Source organism: Corapipo altera, unplaced genomic scaffold, assembly GCF_003945725.1.
Source record: "Corapipo altera isolate COAL_440 unplaced genomic scaffold, ASM394572v1 297b, whole genome shotgun sequence".
NCBI lineage: Eukaryota > Metazoa > Chordata > Aves > Passeriformes > Pipridae > Corapipo > Corapipo altera.
Window position 1 is genome coordinate 332,495 of NW_020885066.1, and position 21,286 is coordinate 353,780.

General features: G+C 41.8%; 2 protein-coding genes across 2 annotated transcripts; both read right to left on the reverse strand.

Annotated features, from left to right (window-relative positions):
* Window positions 1-1,697: 1,697 nt before the first annotated feature.
* RRAGC (Ras related GTP binding C) lies at window positions 1,698-13,924 on the reverse strand. Its single transcript, XM_027669113.1, has 7 exons — window positions 13,628-13,924; window positions 9,956-10,159; window positions 9,065-9,264; window positions 8,092-8,206; window positions 6,506-6,648; window positions 5,228-5,376; window positions 1,698-4,690 (listed from the first exon to the last, which is right to left on the reverse strand). Exons 1-7 carry the CDS (start codon window positions 13,892-13,894, stop codon window positions 4,539-4,541), a joined length of 1,230 nt encoding a protein of 409 aa, XP_027524914.1. The 5' UTR covers window positions 13,895-13,924; the 3' UTR covers window positions 1,698-4,538.
* Window positions 13,925-16,002: 2,078 nt separating this feature from the next.
* On the reverse strand, window positions 16,003-21,102 carry MYCBP (MYC binding protein). Its single transcript, XM_027669114.1, has 5 exons — window positions 21,017-21,102; window positions 20,757-20,829; window positions 19,125-19,173; window positions 18,392-18,521; window positions 16,003-16,104 (listed from the first exon to the last, which is right to left on the reverse strand). Exons 1-5 carry the CDS (start codon window positions 21,029-21,031, stop codon window positions 16,060-16,062), a joined length of 312 nt encoding a protein of 103 aa, XP_027524915.1. The 5' UTR covers window positions 21,032-21,102; the 3' UTR covers window positions 16,003-16,059.
* Between the last annotated feature and the right edge of the window lie 184 nt (window positions 21,103-21,286).

The following is a 21,286-nucleotide window of genomic DNA, read 5'->3' on the forward strand; positions in this document are numbered from 1 at the left end:
CCTAAGTGACACAAAACCAGGGAATTAACACCAAAGTAGCTTACATCCAATATAAGTTATATTGCTTCACTTCCCAGTAGGTTTTTAAACTCAACTGTTAGATGATGGAATATTGATCTATTTGTCTGTCAAACAATGAAATTTGACTGTCTTAAAAGCAGATCTTAAGCTATTTCTTGTTTCAGTGACCCTTCTTTTCATGATGAATATATTACATCACGTAAATTCTTTAATTAATATTTCACCCAAACACAACCATCTGGAAGACAAATCACAGAAACAAAGCAGTAGCTGCTTATGCCCAGAAAAATTATAGCTTTCAAAACAAATAGCAGAGCAGACTGAAAAGGAAGAAGATATCCAAAATGAAAAGTAGAAACTTCAGCTTCTATTTAGAATTACAAAAATGTTTGTATTTAAAAAAAAAACTCTTATAGTCAAAAAGTGATCTACTTCCTGACTAAAAATGGGAAGAATTTACAAATCATACCAAGACTATGCAATCTTCTCTGTCATATGGCTTTCCCTCCTAGTTTTACAAAGTCCACAGTTTTGTAATGGTGCCATTAATAAAGCTGTGCACAAACATCCACTCAGCTGCTCCTCATATGCTCTAGACCTGTCACCATTTCATAGCCTTCCTCTTGGGTGCTTTCTAACAGTACTCGAGGTGAGGTCACTGCAGGTCAGAGCAGAGCAGGACAATCCCCTCCCTGGCTCAGCCTGCGATGCTGGGCCTGATGCCCCCCAGGACACGGTTGGCCCTCCTGGCTGCCAGGGCACTGCTGACTCAGGGCCAACTGGCCGCTGACCAGGATTCCTAGGGCCCTTTCCTGGCACTGCTTTCCAGCATCTCATTTCCCAAACGGTACAAACCTTCAGGGTTACCTGTTCTAGGTGCAGAATCCGAACTTGTCAACGTTAAATTTCAGGATTGGTGATTGCACTACTCTCTAACTCGCCAAGGTCTCACTGCAGGGCCCCTGCCCTTGATGGAGTCAACAACAGCTCCTCCCAGTTTAGTATCATCAGTGAACTTAATTAGTATCCCTTCAAGTCCTGCACCAAACTTGTTTATACAGACAACATAAGAGAATTTTACCAAATGTAAGTTGACTCAAAAAACACTCCAGCATTCAGAAAAGGTGCCTGTAGAACTTTTTAAAGGATATGTTTCTACCTGCTTCCACAACTGTCAGGAGAGAAATCAGTGCTGGGAAGGCAAAGCATAGCAGGAGTGTGGGGCCATGCCCACTCCGAGCGACTGGCAGCTCCCAAAACCTGTCACATCGCGCACTGTTCAGGCCAGGTGGCGCATTCCAGGCCTCCGGCACCTCGGGCCACGCCGGGACGAGCACCGGGACAAGCGTTTCCCCTCAGATGAGTGATGGCCCAAGAGTCGCTCGCCCAGAGCCCGCCCGTGTCCCATCGCAGCCTCACGCTGAGGGAGCGAGGGACTTAGTAACAAGGGACTTTTAGGGAGGTCTGAGGGAAAGAGAGGAAAGATCACACCATCTTCCAGCCAAACGATGGGCAGATTGAACCCTTCAGGACCTCAGAGGGACGTCATCTTTAACTACTCTGCCCGTCTCCCCAGGATTGGTCTTCCCCTCCATCCCTCTCCTGTGCTACAGTTGGCGGGATTCCCAACAGGAAACTCAGCAACCCTCGGTGGCAGACAACACAGCTCTGAAAGGTACCTTGCAAGGGATTGCTTTATTCTTCAACGGAACGAAATTTTCATTCCTTCTCCCAGCAGGCAGACCACCATTTTCCCTGTCCTCCCCTGTCCACACCATTTTTCTCCTTAGAACCACACATCCTCAGTTGCTTGCAAAAAAACTGCAGAGCATCTGTACCACTACAGGTTTAGAGGAGAAAAAAGGGAAAATTAACAAGGCAGAAAGGTGAAGCAGTAGTTGATGGTTTCCTTCACAGTTTCAGTTCTTGTATTGGAGAGACCGTGATATCGACTTCCCTTATCTCTAACAGGATCTCTCCCTGCAGGTCAGCATAGGAAGGGGAGACAGATCCCTGCACAAGGAAGAAAATAAAGCCTAATTCCTATCCCTCCTCCTCTGTGGCACCATAAAGATTTCAGCAGAACCAAAAACTGCCTCACTAAAGCAGCAACAGGTTAGTAACCCTCTACTTAAACAGAAGCATCTGACTTAATTCGGAAGACTAGTTCCAGTAAACTAAAGAAACACAGTGCTCCTTACTAGACACAAATTTAACTTTTAAAGCTAATATTGTGCAGGTAATAGTGAAAATGACAGTATTCAGTTTTGACCTCCTACCATTAACTTTTAGTAGATGCAACAATTTCAGAGCAAGGTAATGCTGACAAAAAAACCTCAACCCAAAACAACAAAAAAAAACTTGCAAAAAATTGAAACACAGAAAGCCACCACAACATGCACAGCAGAAGGCAGAATTTCAGAACACAGTCTAAGGTTCACCATTAATGAAAACAACAGGACAAGTCACATGATCATTCATATGCCTTTACAGTCTAGAGTCATCTTCTGAAAATTGAGTATTTGTTTTGGATTCAGATTTAATTGAGATGAAAGTTAAGCTTGACTAAAATTTTTGAAGTCTCACATGGAAATGTGGTATTTAACTTTTTTAAAATATACCATAAAGATAACATGGCTTTTAAAAATTTGCTTTAGCATATAGGCATTTATAGACTTTTGTCTATAAGGACAAGCAGAAACAATAGTGTTACAGTTTGCCTTTTTTTTTCATTTTATTAGCACAAAATCCTGTAGTGGGTGAAAACAAAGAGAACGTACACATGTATTTAGAACATGGAAAACTCACTGCACAAATGGGAATTATTTCATTCTTCCTATGATCTTGCCAATTATTTCTCCTCTTACCTTTAGTATTAGAACACTCTGACAGTGCTTGCAAACTACAAAACCCAATCTTACAAGCCCACAGCACTTCCTTAAAAAAAACAACTCTGCAGTTCCATTACCAAAAAGGGTCTCAGCCTAGGTTTAAGAGAACTGACCTAGAGCACTTGAATTCCAAAGTCTCCTGCTGTAAAAAAACACATTTATTCAGTATGTGCATATACCCTAACGTTAATGCATGTATATTCATTTTTACATAGTTCAGTTAAAGTTCTTTCTATAAGCACAGAAGCACTCCCATGGTTACTTCTGACCACATAAATACACCAGTTGCAGAGATTGCTTACAGTTAGTTCTTCTTGCACAAACTTTTACAGTGGCACTTGTATAGTCGGTCCAATGGCTTTGCAACACCTATACACACATAGGGACGGGTAAAGAGAGGCAAGATCTTTACAGGCCAGTGGCTGAGCTTACTGCATAGCAAGGCTGATGTATAGTATGATATCGACTGTTAATAATACCAATATCAATAAATTAAAGAATTCAGATATACTGCCCATAGTATGAAAGTAAGCATTCACAAAATCAGAAAAAACACTGTTCTAGTCAGCCTGGTGACAAACAAGAAGGTGTTTGTCATAGTACAGTATCGACATGCTTTCAAAGTCCAGTATTATTAGTAGGCTATGGCAGATCGATACTTAATTGCCATGCATGGATAACACCCTCAGACATTTTCCTAGGAATTGTCTTGATTATCAGCCAGAGTGGAAAGAGATCCACCAGCAGAAGTCAGTAACTTTGTCATTTTTCTTTGTTTGGGAATAGCTGAAAGCGGTTGCTTTATTTCAACAGATGGCAGACATTTCAGTTCAGTTAGCCATGCAGTTTTGTTTCATGAACAGGATTAATCACACAGATTTATGACATCCATGTTTTTGCAAAAGAGAGCAGGTAGTTTATTTCTGATTTTAATACTTCCCTTCCAACAAAGGGGACATACCAAGAACTGTGGTCTGAAAGAGAAGTATCATGATCTCTTAAAATGAAGCCCCAGGTCAGTTCTCTAAACAAACACATAATCACTAGAACAGAGCTCTACCTTGCATCCACTTAACAAACACAGAATTCACAAGAATATTATGAGCACACCAGCAAGAGCTACTTAATGGAATGATTCGTGAGACCAGCCTCAGCAAGCAAAAAGCCTGAGTTTCACAAGCCTTAATAACGCTAATTTTTTCTTTTTTGCACGACAAAAGGGTAAACTTAAGCAAAAGTGGATATTCTACAGATTAATTTAAAATAATAATAATAAAAAAAGTTGAGCAAGTGACTATTCAGTGTTTCACACAAAACTCAACTCAATTGTTTTTAAGTTTTGACCAGGCAATCAGTCAGAGACAGACTGTTAAAATAGGATTTCAAACCGAAAAACTACTGCATTTGCAATACAGCTGGTTTTAACCAGCATTTCTAACTCCACTGGCCTCAAAGTATTTTTACAGTACTTTCAGCTGTCCAACATCAGTTACAAGCCGCTGTTCCACAGTTAGGACCACTCTTCTCCTCTGAAACATACTTCAGGCTTTCAGACTACTCTTCTCTTGTTCCACAAAACTTTGGAGTGAAGAGCTGACAAGTCTATCCAAGGTCATTAGCTTTCCTCTAGACTGCATTCCTAGGTGTGCCGTTGTGAGTCACTGCTTTCATATTTGAGGTGCTTGATTGATGGTTGCAAATTCTGTGGGAGGCAACACCTACTTCGAAGACTTCATGAATGGCTTTGCGGAAGCAATGAAAATTGTAGTCTATCAAACCTATCAAGAAGGAGGGGGAAGGGAGACGAAAAACTGTGTTCAGCTTGGCATATTTACATAAACGGAGCTTCAAAATCAATATAAAATGTTACATTTAACCAATAGGTATTTTCCTACTTATTTTAGAATTAACTTGGGCTCAGAAGATTTAACAAAGTTTTATTGATGCTAGTATTTATTTGGACCGTCTCAGTTTTCTGAAAAAAAGGTACCAATTTCAAATGCAACGTGTATACCCAGTAGGTAAGGGGACCATTACTCCATTCTACTTATTCCAGTAGAGCAGATGGTAGTGACAGAGCTCACATTAGCTACACAAGTAATTCCATCAGGAACACAGCGATTAAAGTGATGATTCACAAAATTAAAAATAAGACTTCATTATTCCTATCTCTAAGAAATAAGAAAATTCCTTCCTGAAGAGATTACAGGAATTTAGTTACACAAAAATCAAGGTGACTTGTAAAGTCATACTAATATTTTGCAGTTGATAAAAAACATTAGATAAAAGCCTGTCAGTGGTGGGGAAGTCCTTACCTTTGCGCTCAAAACTCTCTTCTCTAAGAATGCAAACTAATGCCAAAAATTTTGTTACTTCCTTTAGGTACAGGACTGTTGTGTTATTGAGCTTGATAATTGCCATTGACTCTTTATCATAAGCACTTCCAGTGCCATCTTCTTTTAACCTGGAAAAAGAATGACTTAACCCAAGGCATAATCTAACAGGCATGCATATGTAACTTCAAGACAAATACCTGTTAAATGCAGTTAGAAGAATATTACTCATACTGAACGTTGAGCAAGTAGAGAACCTGCAATGCAGGTCTTAATACTATCGTTGAGTAAGACCATTATCACACCTTAAGTTTCTCAGGAAAGCTAGACCTAAACAGAGTAGAGGCCTTCATTAGATACTGTCTGTCTTAGATGAGCAGTTAAGAGCAAGCTATCAGCATGCATTCGTTTGATGTCAGTGGAGTGGCATCGCAGTGAAATTAATTTTGGTATATTAATACAAAGGCTTCCTTAGTGATGTTGAGTTGGAGGGTTCAACAGGACCCTTTTTGGTCTTAAGCTGAACCAGCCTGATCAGATTAGCATGCTGCTTTCTATCTGCAAGTTATTAGTGTTAGTTAAATTACTATAGAAGTAAATGATGTATCGCAAACTACTTCTATGCACTCCTGAAAAAAAAAACCAAAACAGCTACACAACCCTGGATCGATCCATCAGGAGACAGACATTAAATGTTGCGGTATTTCTTGGCAGCACTGTATTTTCCAGGCTACAACCACAGTTCTAAGAGAAGTTACCGCTTCTCCAGAACCACTTCAAAAATTCATATCGAAGTATAATTCTGCTGTAAATTGTGAGACATAAGCACTATGTGCATCCCTCGTTGAAAGTCACATATGCTATTCTGTTCAGATAGCAGCAAGTCTCAAAGCAGTATCACTGCAAGTTACACTTACGAGCCACAGCATGCTATTGACCCCAGTTATTTGCAGGTATTAACACACTTGCACCCACCATGCCAAACAAGATACAGCACTATTTATATTTTACATGAAACACAACTTTAACAAACGTCAGACAGCTGTCTAGGGCCATGAGTGGTGGGAAAGAAACGAGTAGAAATGTTCGATTCAGCTGCCAAATAATTTGGCTTTATTCTAATTACTTACAGAACCAATGTGCTCTAAAGACCAATCAATAGCATCTCGCTGCATGACAAAGCCAGCACGACTTGCACAGTTTGCAGCCCATTCTACAAATTTGAGGACTTTTTTTTTCCTAAGAGTATTCATCACTTACCCATATATACAGGAAACATCTATCACTACATCAATCATGTCACAGCACAACTCATATGACTGCATGTCCACAGGGGAACTGTCTGTTGCAATGTAGATTTTGCTGACTACATCGAAGAGAAAAGCTTTTTCAATGCCTGAATTCTTCAGAAAGAGAAAGAATTTGGATGAATTTTTAAAATCTCAAGTAGAATTCATAACTTTCACATTCTTAACAGCAGAAAATTGTTTAAACATAAGCAATTTAGAGACTCAAGACAGATTGAAGATTTAGAGCATATAGCTTATAAATACAATACCCTTGTTCCCATAGTACATATGAACATTACACAGTTGACAAAAATAAAACTGGGGACTCTGTTGTAATTCTTTTTAGTTTATTATTTAACAGATCATAATTCAGGTTACATTTTACTATGCTTCCAGAACCCACATTCAGCAGTTTACCTCTTCTGTGGTTCTGTTAATTCCAGAAGAGCCATATATTCACATCCACCTAATGGACTGGGATCAGAAATGAGATATTTCACAGTAGTATGCTGACACTTAAGTTTTATGCTTGTAGTATCTTGGCAGTTCAGATTTTGTGTGAGGCAGTTGCCACATAGTTTAACGTGCAGAGCAACTAAGTCAGCTTCTGAACTTAAAAATCCATGAGAAGTACCACATTACGGCAGTTATGGGTATGGAAAAGCACCAAGACATTTGTAACTGAGCAATTTGGCAAAGTGTGTGTGCTCATACTAAGTTCAGAAGCCTTTTGCAGTTTACCAAGTTACCACATATACACTATTGGCAAAGCTTCTTTTCTATCTATGCACCCAGAATCATTCCTTCTCTCTTCTTTCTAGCTAGTCTCAGTACCAAAGACAGTGTCCTGAGGACATCCAGACAATCCTTTTGGCATCAAGATCACACTCCATACCCTCATGGCACTGATAAAGGTGAGCGTGCCCTTTATCCACTGGGCCAGTCCTCTACCAAACTTAGCAAACAAGCATTATATGGTAGCATGGGGCAACATGTCTGAGCACAGAGCTCCTCTCAGTCATAACTGGTTTTTTTCCATGTTGTCCACATGCCTGCAACAGACATGATTTAAATGAAACGGTCTTGTCTCGAGGGTGATATTTTATTTGATTTAAAGTAAACAACAGCAAGTTTCTATGTCACAAATTCTATAAGAAATGCAAACAACTAAAAGAATAAAGGCAAAAGTCTCACAGGCCATATGAAATAGTTTAGTTCCAGACCAAGGTCATATTACCAAATATGTCTGTTGCTACATTAGACTACTAAGTGCCTTAGCAAACTAAGCAGTATATCCTGCAGGAAACTTCCCTAACAACTGTTATAACCAGTCAAACTATGCTTTGTCAACATTTAGAGAAATCCCCACAGAGCACGCACCAGTACAATTTAGCTGTGGTAGAGAGCTTCTAATGTAGACATCCAGGTCAGCAGAGTACACCCACATGAGTGCCACCCAAATCTCCCAAGGGCAGATCTAGCCAGCGTTCCTTGGCAGAAGGACTTGCTTTACCATTCTGCATATTTCACTCAAAGTTCTGTTAGATTAACACTTACTGATATAAAGATATTAAGTAGGTTTTCCAGGGTTGGCAGTTGCGGAATGAGCTTCTGTACCACTTTACTGAAGGCTTCAAATATTGAATGGTCATAGATACTGGTCAAATAAAAGCTGAGATGAGGAGGGAGGGCAGTGGAAGAAAAAAAAAAGAAAAAGAAGATTCAAGAATATTTCAGAATTGCAATAGAAAGGTTAAAGCTATGTTTTCTAACATTCAGGCCTGATGCCTTGGCTGGGATGCCTTTATCACAAATATGTCTGACCAATGCACAAAGAACCTAATTTCTAAGCAGCTGAAGTAACCATGAAGCAGATTTCCCCCATCCCTTAGAGACGGGAGACCAAGGACAAAAATTTGAATATTCTTTCACAACACACTTTGCCTACAGAGTGCTTATTACGAAGGTATAAAAAATGCTCAATTTGATTTCTTCAGGTCCTGTTCCTGGCCTTCCACTTTGCTCACACTAACATCAAGATACTGGCTCCACAAGAATCAAAATAGCAGTAAATCCAGAGAAAAGACAGCTTGTTTTAAAGGTGTCTGTAGAAGATACCTTATAAGTGAGCCAAATATCAAGTAACAGACTAAGTTTTTAAACCAATCATGCTGAAAAGTCAGTGCTACCCAGGACTAAAAGGCAGAGACCTTCCCCCCTCCTTTCCCTGCCCCTCCAGGACACATGTACAAATTTGGCCTGTTAGGTTGAATGAGAAGGACCTTGAATTATCATCGAGTTTATGAATAATCTGTTCATTGAAATTCGATAGAGTAGTCTGCCTTATTTTAGTCAGCCTAACAGCTGAAGCTTGTCCATAAATAGGGCGGTGTATTTTTTAACAAGAGTTTGTTAAATAATAAGAAAGTAACCAGACCTTGCTCCAGTCAGTCCAGTATCGCATCTAAAAGCCATTAATCTGTACGCATATCAGCAACAGGAGAATCACATGTCAGAGTCTTTCACTCACCTAAGGTGAAGTTTTTCGAGCCCAGCATCCGTAAGATCATCATTAGCCCTCTGATGAATATCCCTCTGAGTTTCTATTTTATGGTCATCTGATAAACCATCAACTTTATGAATAAAAACTTCAAAGTTCATTTCTGGGTTGACCTTGTAGGCTTTTGAAACTGTAATGTGCAGTCTTGTTAAAGCTTCCATGTAGTCATCCTGTAAATCAGTTTGGGCAGGAATGAACGATAAAGCTTTCTCTCTGATAACTATTCCATTCTGCACAAGGACAAAATATTTCAGTGCAAGAACTTCAATTCTGTAACTAAATAGAAGTCTGGAGAGAGAGAGAGAATACCCTGAAGTGTGAGAAATCCAAGCAGCTTAGATTCTGTCATGTCAATTAAGTTTCATTAGCTACACAAAACTAGACTTCAGAGAAAAGGTGGGTTACATTTCAGCTCCAGCAATAGGCAAGCAGCGATCTCCAAGATGGTCCTAATAGCCAGGTAATCTCCCATGGTACAATTTCTAGGCTTATTGAAAACTGCCAGATACCCCGTAGTATCAGTACTAGAAACTGAGGTCAGAAGTGTGCTATTATTAAATGAACTCCAGAGCAGAAGGAAGGGATAATTCCATCCACCTAGCACAGCAGGTTCTTGCTATTATTGCAGATAAGTTCAGAGTACCAGCCCCTTTCCCCTCTCTCCACCAGTAGCACATGTTCCAGTCACTTCACAAAAATAAAACCACACACCAAAAGTCAGATTGCCAATGCATCCCTTCATACGTAGCAGATGTTTTATGAACTTATCTAAAAATATGAATTACTAGCTTCTCATTCAACTCCTCTCACACAAAAAGTAAAAATAAAACTTCCTTGTGATTATTAGTGATTTGTATTTACCTGGGCATCGATAACATATATTAGAGCACCTGTTCCTCTGAAGATCATCTCATAATCAAATGTTGGATCAAAAAAGTCCATCTGTCCAGGAAAATCCCATATTTGGAAATTCACAAACGAACTGTTGGAAATATCATCTTTGTAGATTTTGTTGGTACTTTCCAAGAACAGTGTCTCGTTGGGAGACATTTTGTGAAACACCACCTGTTAGAAGAACACAAATAATAGTCTAGACTTTACCTTATTAGAAGAAATGGGTGAAAGTTTTGTGACTTGAATCTTACAAATAGGTTTATCCCTTCTAAAGCATACAGCTTCCTTTTGGTAAATAGACAGGTTCCTGCATCAGCTAAGGAAATGACCTACCCCCAACCCAAACCAAGCAACTGAGTACAGTTAAACATTTTCACAAGTCCAATGGTGAAAGACACAGACATCCCAGTTACTCTTTCTTCCTTGCAAGTCTAACACAGTATGTTCCAATTCTGTTATATTCTCAAATGGTATGAAGCAAATGTGTTAATTAAGCAACTGCAAGCTTTTAAGAACCTTTCCTTTCTAATCTTAGAAATTCCTAAAGGAAGCTTCACTTTTAGTCTGGTGTCAAGTGTTATAACACAACATAATCAGATGGTTCCTAAACGACAATAGAAGTGTACAAAAATATCATCTCGGTTTTAGAGACCTGAATAGCTAGGTAATGTGCCATCTATTAACAACTGAGTTAAGTTTGTTGACCCTCTCCTTTTAATTAGAGAGTCACAGAATGGGTAAGGTTGGAAGGGAACACAGTGGGTTGATCTGGTCCAACCTCCCTTTTCAAGCAGGGTCATCCCAGAGCACATTGCACAGGATTGCGTCCAGACGGTTCTTGAGTAACTCCAGTGAGGGAGATTCCACAACCTCACTGGGCAGCCTGTTCTCAGAAACCTGCACAGAAAAGAAGTTCTTCCTCATGGTCAGGTGGAACTTCTGTGAAACTTCCCTAAAGAAACTAGGAAAGATTTCACACTACTTGGTAAACACTTTAGCTGCAGGGTGAAAAACATACTCATTGCTAGAACTCAAAAAGCCCCACTGGGATTTTAGCCCTTCCCTGTACAAACAGAACTAGCATGTAACTCCACAGCAAAGCAGCCTGTAACAAAAGCAGTCAGTGTCAACAGTGAACACTGTGCTAAAGCAACTCAACTATGTAATATGAAAGTTATTCCAAACATAATGTGGTCAAATACTAGGACTCCAAAAGAAAGATATTTCCTATACAGCACTTGGTAATTCTGGTTTTATCAGATGTTTCATACAGTTACAGAAGTCATCCATTAGAGACCTGGTGCAACAAACTGTCAGAAAAACCTGAAAGACAAAGAACTCTACACCCAGTATAGTTAATGGACTGTTTAGTGAGGTTCAAAGTAATATGTCACCTAGATTTTTAAGCCTAAGGAAACGCTTAGGAGGCCATGACCTTAATGGGGTTTTAAACAGCAGAACATTTGTATGGAAAAGTAAGAACAGTTCTAGATACACAGTGGCTGTACTGCATTCTTAAGGGTTTGCAGCATAGTTTTAAAACTTTCTGAAATCAAAATTTCTTTTGGAACTCAGCATCTCCCACAGAAGTGGGACAGAATTAGTAAATTCAGTTTAAAGCTGATAAGTCTCTGGGAAGCAATGCCATCATTTCCATTTCCTCTTCTTCCCAAAGCAGTACATTTCATCAGATTGGTGTCCCCCATCTGAACTCTTTCCAAGTTCCTATTACAGAGGGACAGTACAGTAAGTCCAGCTATGCAAGTCTGCACAAAAGTTTGTTTTATGAACCAAAGCAATCGTCACATTCCCAAAATCTATTACCCTCAATTTGCTACTGAGTATTCAAAGGTTATACCAGTATGGAAAATCCAATTGTCCAAAGGAAAAAGAAAAAGTTCCTCCACAGGACCATAATTTTTTCTTTTGCGAGAGGTGTCCTATTAATATTGCTCTCAGTGGAAGGCTGGAATGGTTTAATAATTCATGTTTTCCACAGAAATTTCCAGACAATCACAAAGCCAATACTTTCCATGATACAGTGTTTATCTTGCATATCCCTGTTCTCTGGCAAGGTGATCAACAACTAGTTCCCAGACAGAAGGGTTGGGTCTGGTCATGGACATTTTTGAACTAGACAGATCTAAGACCAGGAACACTGTTGACGAGAAATTTCTTGATATTACAAGAATGTCTCAAATTATTGCCACAGTTAGTTTGCTCAGGCGGCATCACAATGAACTCCTAGGTATCAGAATCACAGTTTCTATTTAATTCCTAAGCCAGATCGGTAACCAGTGGGCAAAAGATAAATCCTATGTCTTCTTATTGCCTACTCAGCATCACACTATTCCTCACCTTTGAATAGGTCCTCAGAGAACTGAGGACTATCAACATTGGCCACAAAAAAGTCCAAAAGTTACATCTATAAAGAGACCTGTAAAGTCTTAAAATCTATCTGCAATTTGGAGTTGCTGCTTCCCTCTAGCTTTTGGGGGGTTTTTCAACAGTGGATAATACGATAAGATCACTAGTGAGAGTCTACAACCAGTGCCGTTCACACAACTTAAAGACTTAGAAAAAGACTTTTAGTGAAATCACTGCATTTGCACATACAGTGGGATCATTCGACCTAAATAATGGGGAATAACTGACAAGACTAAAAAGCAATGACAGCCTGGTCTGCCACTGTATTTCAGAATTTCTCACTAACAGATCCAGTCTGAAGTCAGTTTAGAACTCATCGGCTTACTGCAGTATATGGATTACCAAGCAGTCTGCATAAGATGGCAAAAAGAAGCAGATTTCATCCCTGCTATACTGCAATGTCCAAAAAAAGGATTCCTTCCACAAAACCTTTACAGAAATCTCTATAGGTTTTCACACTTGCATTTGAAGCAAGTTTGAGGTCCCTAAGCCTCGAGCTTGAGAACCACGCATTTCACGAGTAACATCTTCCCATAAAAATACCACTGAAAACTTCACAGTTGGGACCACGAACATAAAATTTGCACTGAGGAACAAGGATAATTCTTAGCACTACACTTCTACTGAGCTATGTGGCAAATGAAAATAGCCAGTTTTGTCTTATTTTTATTAAGAAACACTAGTGACTTCACAAAGCTACCAACAAACCTAAGGCACTGAAACTCCTCCTAAGGCATTTCCTCCTTGACTCTCGTTTGCTCGGCCTAGCCTACTAAAGAGAACCAGAGGCTGTCCTGCTCATACAAAAGCAGAAGTCTCTTTCAAAGCATCAAAAGGCATAACAAAGCTCAAGTCTTCCAAGTGGAAGCACGCTGAACACTGCACACCTGTACCGCTCACGGTGCTTTCACAGCTGTAAGAAAACACCTCACGATAAATGTCACACTAGCATCTTCACTTTTTTACTTTTGAAGCGTTAAAAGTGAAGAAATGCAAAGGTTACAACTTATGCTACAGAACCTTCCTCTCTAGCGCAGACGATCAGAGTCCGTTCTGGAAAGTAAACGTCTTTAGGCAGGAGGCTCCCGTCGCTTCAACTTCGCCACATGGGCCCACAATAAAAACTAGGAACGGCCCGAACAGCAGCACAGCAAATGAGAGATACAACTCGGCGCCGGGCAGGGAGGCGGGGAGCCGCCGGCGGCCCCTCACCTTCTGGATGGAGGATTTCCCGCTGCGCCGCAGCCCCATAAGCAGGATCCGCGGCTTGGAGTCCGCCCCGCCCGCGCCGCCGCCGGGTCCGCCCGCGCCGCCGCCGGGCCCACCGGGCCCTGGGCCTCCCTCCAGCTCCGCCTCCTCCTCCTCCTCTCCGTAGCCGAAGTCCTTGGGGAACGAGTCCGCGGCGCCGAAGCTGCCCCCCACCAACGTCGGTTCCTCAGCCGCGCCCGGCGCGCCCGCCCCGCCGAACTGCAGCGCCATGTCCGCCCCGAGCCCGCTGCCCGCCAGCGCCCGGCCCGGAGCTTCCTCCCGTTCGCCCGGCCCAGCCCGACACGGCCCAGCCCGGCACGGATTGGCCGCTGTCAAAGCCCCGCGCCACCGATTGGCCCAGGAGAGGCGGCGAGGTGGGACGGCCCCGGTCAGACGACCCGAGTCACCTGACGGCGCTGCCGCACGTGAGCAGGAGAGGCGGGGCGAGGGCACCGGGCGAGCACGGCCCGGGCAGAGCGGGGCGGGGGGGAGGCACCAGGCAGGAGGGACTCGCCGCAGTCTCGGGGGAGCCACGCGAGGCACCCCCGTGCCCTGTACCTGCTGTGGAGACAGCCTGCAGGTTCCGCTTCTCTTAAGGCGCAAAAGCAGCCCTCAGCGGGGGGGGGCGGAGGCCACCCTCTCTAAGGAAACGTTACCTTGTAAAGCAAGGTTCTTCGTTAAACAGTCATTAATTTTAGCAAGGTTCTTCAATTAAAGAGTCATTCCATTTTCTACTGGCAGCCCAGTACAGGCAGGCAGCTCAATTGAAGTTTTATCAAACTTGTTATTGTTATCTCGTTACGATCCTAAATTAAGGCTCACAGGAACCAAACTGCTTTTCAGAGGGGAGCAAATACAGTTATGGAAAATGTAAGTCTGCAGTACTGCCCTGGCACCCAACATCTCGACTCGGGAGTCCTTCATGCCCAGTTTATGGGCTTGACTAACACCTTTACCCATCTTGCTGCTTCTTTAGCAAGACATGCCAGTCCCATTACTCAGAGAACATGTTCAGCTCTGCATTTCCTATTGCATTATCCTCTCCCTATTTGCACATGGTGCAACTTAATGCTAGGGATATGTTCTATCTTACAAGTGAGCTTTCTCTCTCCTTCATTCCAGAGGTAGGAGCATTTTTTCCTGCCTTTTTTTTTTTTTTTTGATTTGTTGGTTCAGGGTAGGTTTTTTCTAATTAATGCTTTACAGACTTAACACAGTATTTTCCCCTCATTTACCTCTCTTCTGGCCTGTTTAGATCAACATTAGATACACTAGTAAGTAAGCAATTATTATTTCATTAGGCCTTGATTAGATTGACTTAAAAATTCTGTCTGATCCATCCTACCACACCTGCAAGACAATCTGCAAAACCTATCCTAAAAATAAGGAAGTTAAACTAACAGCCAGTAAATCTAATATATAAGACAACTTCATTTCCCCTTTCCTTTATTTTTCCTGTCATCAGCTGCCTTTAAAGTACCTAATTTTAGGATAGAAAACAAATGCAGCTATTTAAAAATGTATCTCTCTTTTTTTTTAATAAAGGTCTATTTTGCATTTCAGAGCAGTCATGAAGCCAATTCAGGAAAATGGGAGACAGAGCATAGGCAAAATTAGAAATCACAAGTCACACACCCCACCCTACTTGGATTTTCTACCCTGCCTAAGTTTTCTTTTCACTGTTAGATAAATAAGAAAGCAGAACTCTCCCCACTACACTCTTACACGTGCCACCGTAATTGCACAGGACTTTAATTACAACTAAGAATTTTTTATTCTGTTCAGAACTGTCCAGGTGGACAGTTCTGGATCAACTCTCCAAGGCCCAGTTGCTGACACGGGATCAGAGACACAAACTGCATGGAAATAGGTACACCTCATACAAATCTGCATCTTCAGCATTGTGCTATGTCCATCACTTAACTATACTTGCTCTTTTGTGCCTCTGAGTAGACACTTACCCTGTCAGCTTCAGTAGAAGCCTAACGTCAGTGCTGAGTGGCAACACAGAATGTAACTTGAAGGTCCTGCTTTAGTTTACAGTTAGTCCATCTGTGCCACGTCGCCCCCTTCAGTTAAAAGAAAACCAAAAGAGATCAGCAGTTCAAACAGGACCATCAACCACGATGTGAAAATTACACAAAGCTAGCAGGCACAGTTATCTAAAAGTTCATCATAACTGTCATCTTTTCTTAAACACAGAAAGAAGGTTGGCCAGTATGCTTAACTCATCAGTTGCTGCTGCAGCTGTATGCTCATGATACTGCACTTTCTTTCTTTAAGACGATGAAGTAACAAAGTAGACAATGCAGAGTTCACACACACACATACAAAATAAAGACCAGAGTTCTCAGGAAGCCCTTTATTTAGTCAAGCCATTAAAGGAAAAATTACTGTTATTCACCATGCTTCTCATCTTGAGGTGGTTCATACTGAGACAGCTGTGGATTTAAAGAAAGGAATTCAGTTAGTTGCAACATTTCATATAACACTCTACATTAAGAAATGCAGGAAAATGTTTGGTCTGGACTTGCTCCATTTACTTTGGGCACTTTAACTCACTCATCTTCATTCAAGTCCATTTTCAAGTGAGGAAACAAAGTAACCCTTCTCTCAAAACATCCATTTGTCACACTGTATAACCATGCAGCCATAACAAGGGGGCTGTCTAAAAGCACATAGATCTTGCCTTTAATTTTTCACTGCTTCTTGTTCTAGGACTCATTAAGTACTTCACATCTTAAACAGCAGTTGATAATGATGACCTATAAGCTATGGTTTCACTAAAACATGATTAAACGAAACAGTCAGTTATTCTCATTGCAACAGTATCCAAGCTAACATTTCCTGTAGTCATTCTAGCTTCCATTATGCTTTCTGGAGAGCATAGCTTGGGCAACTATGCACTTAAATATGACCTTTACTTGTAAGTACTTCCAAGGAAAGATATGGTGTTCACTTGACCCCAGTGACATTAAAGAAAAGCTCAAGCTTCAAAAAATGTTATAGAATTAGAAAAATGTTATAGAATTAGGACCATCTCTCTGAGATATGCTGGTTTGGTTTACTCAATTTACAAATTGCAGAGTGACTTAAAAATAAAAAAGGTACATAAGAAATAAATTAAAATACATGTGTTCTTTCCTCATAGCAACATTAAACTGCAGCAATCACTCTGCTGCTAACAAAAACTGCTAAAATAGCATTTTTTCATTCTTGTAGATTTTACTACAGCAGATGGCTAGTACACAATCAAAAGTCAGTTTTCTTTTCTACCTAAGGCCTAACTATTGACTTCCTGTCCCTGCCTTCAACACACATACAAATACCTGACATCATGAGCAATAAACGTAAGGAAAAAGACAGATCTTCAGATGATTGCAACAGAAGTTCTCAATAAACCCACTGATAATGGCATATATTTTATGCTAGAGGATTGCTGAAAGAAAGCTAAACAGTAGTGTTCTCTCTGCATTCTGTGTGAAGTTCTACAGGATGTCAGAATGATGGGCATTACACAGCAGAAGAAAGGGGAAAAGAAACCCACACTAATACTGGAAAATATGTAAAGTAAGAGTTATCATTTGAAAGATGAATAACGTGAAAGCACAAATGAACCCATGATTACAGAAAGGCTTACTTTCCTGGAACAAGTCTTAACTTCTTTAAAAGAGTTCTTTAAACAAAGACTCAGATTACTCTGCTCTCATCTGCCTGTCTTACTATCGGTTGCATTTTTAAGTCTGCTGCACCAAGTGAACTGCTGGTCTATTACTACTCCCCCTAAAATTCTGCTGTTTGCCATATTTCCTAGGAAGAAATAACAAATGTAGCTGTGAGGACTCGCTGCGGGCAACAGAAGACGAGGAGAATTATTAGAACAGCAAGAGGGCACTCCAGCTAAGAAATACAAAGGGGTAATGCCCAAGAATCCCTTCTCCCAGAACTGAAGTGGGTGGCTGCCTCCTAGTAAAAAGCTCTGTTATATTCACATATAACAGCCACCATCCATTTCCAATAAATGCACGTAAACCTGTAGTGGCACATAAGCTACTGGAGTATTAAGCACCTCAAAAGTTTCTTTCTTCAGTGTTTTTAGGAAGCTGTTCACACCTCTGAGCTCTTTCAGCCAGCCTACAAACCCATTAAAGAATGGTCCTGCCTTTAGCAGCACTTCAGACTCACTGCTGTTGCAGATGGAGAAATACCAGGGCCATTTTAGGTAAAAAGCATAAATTATTGTTCCCTGTGGGTCTAATAGCCTCCACTGGTGACATCCTGACACGTGCAAGGGTGTGCCTCTGTGCCAAGTGACACAAAGTAATATAGAATATTCCTCTTTCTGTTTGCCTTTTGAAAGCCTTTATAATGGATACATTACCTGAGTTTTTCAAAACTCTCATGGAAGCATGAGCTACATAATATCAGACAAACACATCCAGACAGGATTGAATGAGGGCATATTAGACTTGATAACCCAGACTTTCCCAAAATAAATAAAATCCCAAGTTTTGTAATATTATATGTTATATTCTAAAAGAAGTGTCCCATTTAAAAAAAAATAAGCCTTAACTACAATGAATTCCATCAGCATTTCTCAGCCACGAGGCTAAACAATGCAATATTTATCAGTTACTCTAACAGAAGAAAGTCAGCTGTATTCTAAGTATTAAAGTATTCTTTGTTGTATGATATGGAACTACAGAGTAACACCAAGTAGACTTTTACCTTGCTTTTCAGGGTTTTATTTTCTTCCAGCACAGCTTCATATTTTTCTTTCATCTCTGCCAGTTCCAAGCGAAGTGCCTCTAATTCTGGATTCTCAGGAGCTGAAGCTCCCAGATGATGCTTCAGAAAGCTGATATTTAGATGTTAAGTATTTCTTCAGTTATACAGTATAACCACATTTTAGTTTTAACACTTACGTTGAAGTTAGCACTGCAGTACACATGACCAAAATCACAGTACACCACTGAGATTACTACAGTGCTTTTCATCCTATAGAAGGAAGTTAAAAAAATAAGAGAGGTTTTTAAACTCATAGCTATATTCCTTTAAAAAAACAAACACAACCAAAACCAAGACATCAGTACAAGTTCTTCTTATTAAAAAAAACCCAAATCAAACAAAAAAAGGAAATGTGAAGAAGCAAACTTCAGAAGCCACAGACATGGCAGGTACTCAAATGCTGCAGGTCTACAACTGTAGGTCTACAACTCTGTAATGGCCTATAACTTAGCTTTTTAATTGTTGGCATACTGATAGCCCAGTTCTCTTGCATCCTGTCAGACTCTCCCTCAGCTTGTAAGAAGGCAATTATTAGCCAAAATGCATCGATAAAAACCATGTTCTCAAGGCAAGGCTTCTAAATGAGCCTCTCCAGTTCACCTATGAATCAGAAGCAGTACTGCTATTTCACATAAGGTCTCTACAAACGAGACACAGCAGAGAAAAAGGATACTCCAGTGCACTATTTGGTTTCTCTGGCTCTTCATATAAGGCTACCAACACTGCAAACAGAAAATATTCATCAATTGCAAGTTCACGCAACTCTTAAGTTTTTGAAACACATACCAACAGTCAGAAAGCATAACACATTTATAGCACATTTTTCCATTTAACATGATTTTCACCTGTAAACTTTGACATAAACAACAGGTCTGCTGTACAGGAGTAGACAGAGCATTCCACCTAGTAACAGCTAAATATAAGTTTTCTTGATCCCTAATCCCAGTCTTTGGCTAGTCTAGCACAGAAGACAAAATGGCCTGGACAATTTTTACACATTCCACATGCAACACTAGTATTAGCTTTCATCAGCAAGACTGAAATTCTAACTATTTTGAGATTCTCTTCATGTATCATTATTTCCACTTCTTTGAACCACAGGACATCAGCAGTTCTGTAACTTTCAGCATAAAAGCAAACCTCCATCAAACATCTACAGTTACAAAACTAAATGGCTACTGTCAGAGTAGGTGACACTGATAATTTTTATGGATGGAGCCCCTAAGGGCCACAGAAGTCAGATACGAGCAGCAATACCCTGACAGCTTAAATAAAAGTAGCCATATACATGGAGAACTCAGTCACCCGAATACTCAGAAAGTTCCCAAACATAACCATTCCCCACTCCCTACAGGGGCAATGTACCAGTTCCAGATATTCAAACTACACAGTCAAACTGGTTTTAAGCTAGGCACCTCCCAAGTTAAAAACAAAATTAGGATGCCTCAGCGCTTGGAAGGCTTGTTTTGCCATTGCATTATTTTGCCATTGCATTGGATGGTATTGCAATAGAAAAATCAAATGGTACTCACACACCAGGCCAAGAGTCTTAATGCAGCACTTATTCGCTCGACATCCTAGATCTGCTGCTCCCTCTTTAAACAGCATATTTTCAATCAGAAATGGAAACAGATTTTTGCCACATACTATTGGAAGGTTCTCAAAAAGACTTCAAAAGGATTTCAAAGATGCCAAGTCATATGTGTCAAGTTTAGCATCATCATTTTCCCCATTTTGATACAGATAGTCACTCTCCAAAACATAACTTTCATTCATTTTAGAAAAAGCACTAAGCTCTACTCAAGAAAGGGTCTTAAAGAATTAAAGTGGGGTTTAAAATAACGCTTGCTGTTATACTGTCTCAAGCATTTACTTTCTCTGTAGAGCTCTGGCAGAATAACAGCCCCCAAGAAATTAACCAAAAGCACGTATCGAAAGAAGCACTTTGGCCGAGAGTAAGAGAGATCTCCGACACACCCGTGCGGAGAGGGGAACAGCCTTGTGTCCCACACGCACCTCTAACAATCGACCCCCACAGGAATTAACGCTTTGTAACTCCCAGGGCGCGTTTCCAGAGGCCCGCGGCCCTCCGCCGCCGCCCGGACTCCATTTCCAGGCCACGCCGCACCAAGATTTTTTCCAGGAAAGTTCTGCTGCCGCCCCCTCGCCGACTGAGAGCAAGAGGCGGACGGCGAGGCGGGAGCCGGCCGGGCCGCCCGACGGGCCGCCACAACACGGCCGGGCCGGGTCGGGCCGGCAGAGCCGCAAGAGCTGCCCGCTGGCCCCTCACGGGCAGGAGACTTACCCTTGGTGAGCACATCCAGCACCCCCGACTTCTCCAAGTACTGGCGGAACTGCTCCCGCTTGGAGTCCGCGGCCTGAGAGAGGACGCCCACACGGTCAGATCGGCGGCGCGCCCTGCCTCGGCTGCCGAGGCGGCTCGTTGGCCCGGGCCGGCCCCGCTTTCCGCCGCGGAAGCGGCACGAAGGGCCGAGCCGGTGTCGGTCCCGCCGCTCCGAGCGGGAAGCGGGGCAACACCGCACCCGCACCGGCACTGCCTCCTACCTTGTAGTGCGCCATCTACCCCGCACCGCACCCACCCCGCCGCGCGCCTGCGCCCTGCGCTTTAACAGCGCCAGCGCTTCCCCGCCGTTACCGGAGCGACGGGGCGGCGGCACCGCCCTCGGGCCTCGCCCCTAGCCGGGCTCTGAGGGCTCTGAGAGCGCTGTCTCTCCGAGCGGCGGGGCGTGCAGCGGCTTTCGGCCGGAACGCTGAGCTGTCCTGCCGGGACTCGAGGGGTAACTGCAGCGCGCTGAAATCACGGGATCACGGAGT

What these genes read in the sequence shown, in the direction of transcription:
- MYCBP (XM_027669114.1), bottom strand. An exon ending in AAACCAAATAGTGCACTGGA is followed by an intron (nt 18,522 to 19,124) that starts GTATCCTTTTTC and finishes TCTAAATATCAG; the next exon opens with CTTTCTGAAGCATCATCTGG. An exon ending in ATAAAACCCTGAAAAGCAAG is followed by an intron (nt 16,105 to 18,391) that starts GTAAAAGTCTAC and finishes TTAAATCCACAG; the next exon opens with CTGTCTCAGTATGAACCACC.
- RRAGC (XM_027669113.1), bottom strand. Translation starts at nt 13,894, where the DNA reads ATGGCGCTGCAGTTCGGCGGGGCGGGCGCGCCGGGCGCGGCTGAGGAA. An exon ending in CTCGAAAAACTTCACCTTAG is followed by an intron (nt 8,207 to 9,064) that starts GTGAGTGAAAGA and finishes TCCTCATCTCAG; the next exon opens with CTTTTATTTGACCAGTATCT. An exon ending in TACTTAATATCTTTATATCA is followed by an intron (nt 6,649 to 8,091) that starts GTAAGTGTTAAT and finishes CTCTTTCTGAAG; the next exon opens with AATTCAGGCATTGAAAAAGC.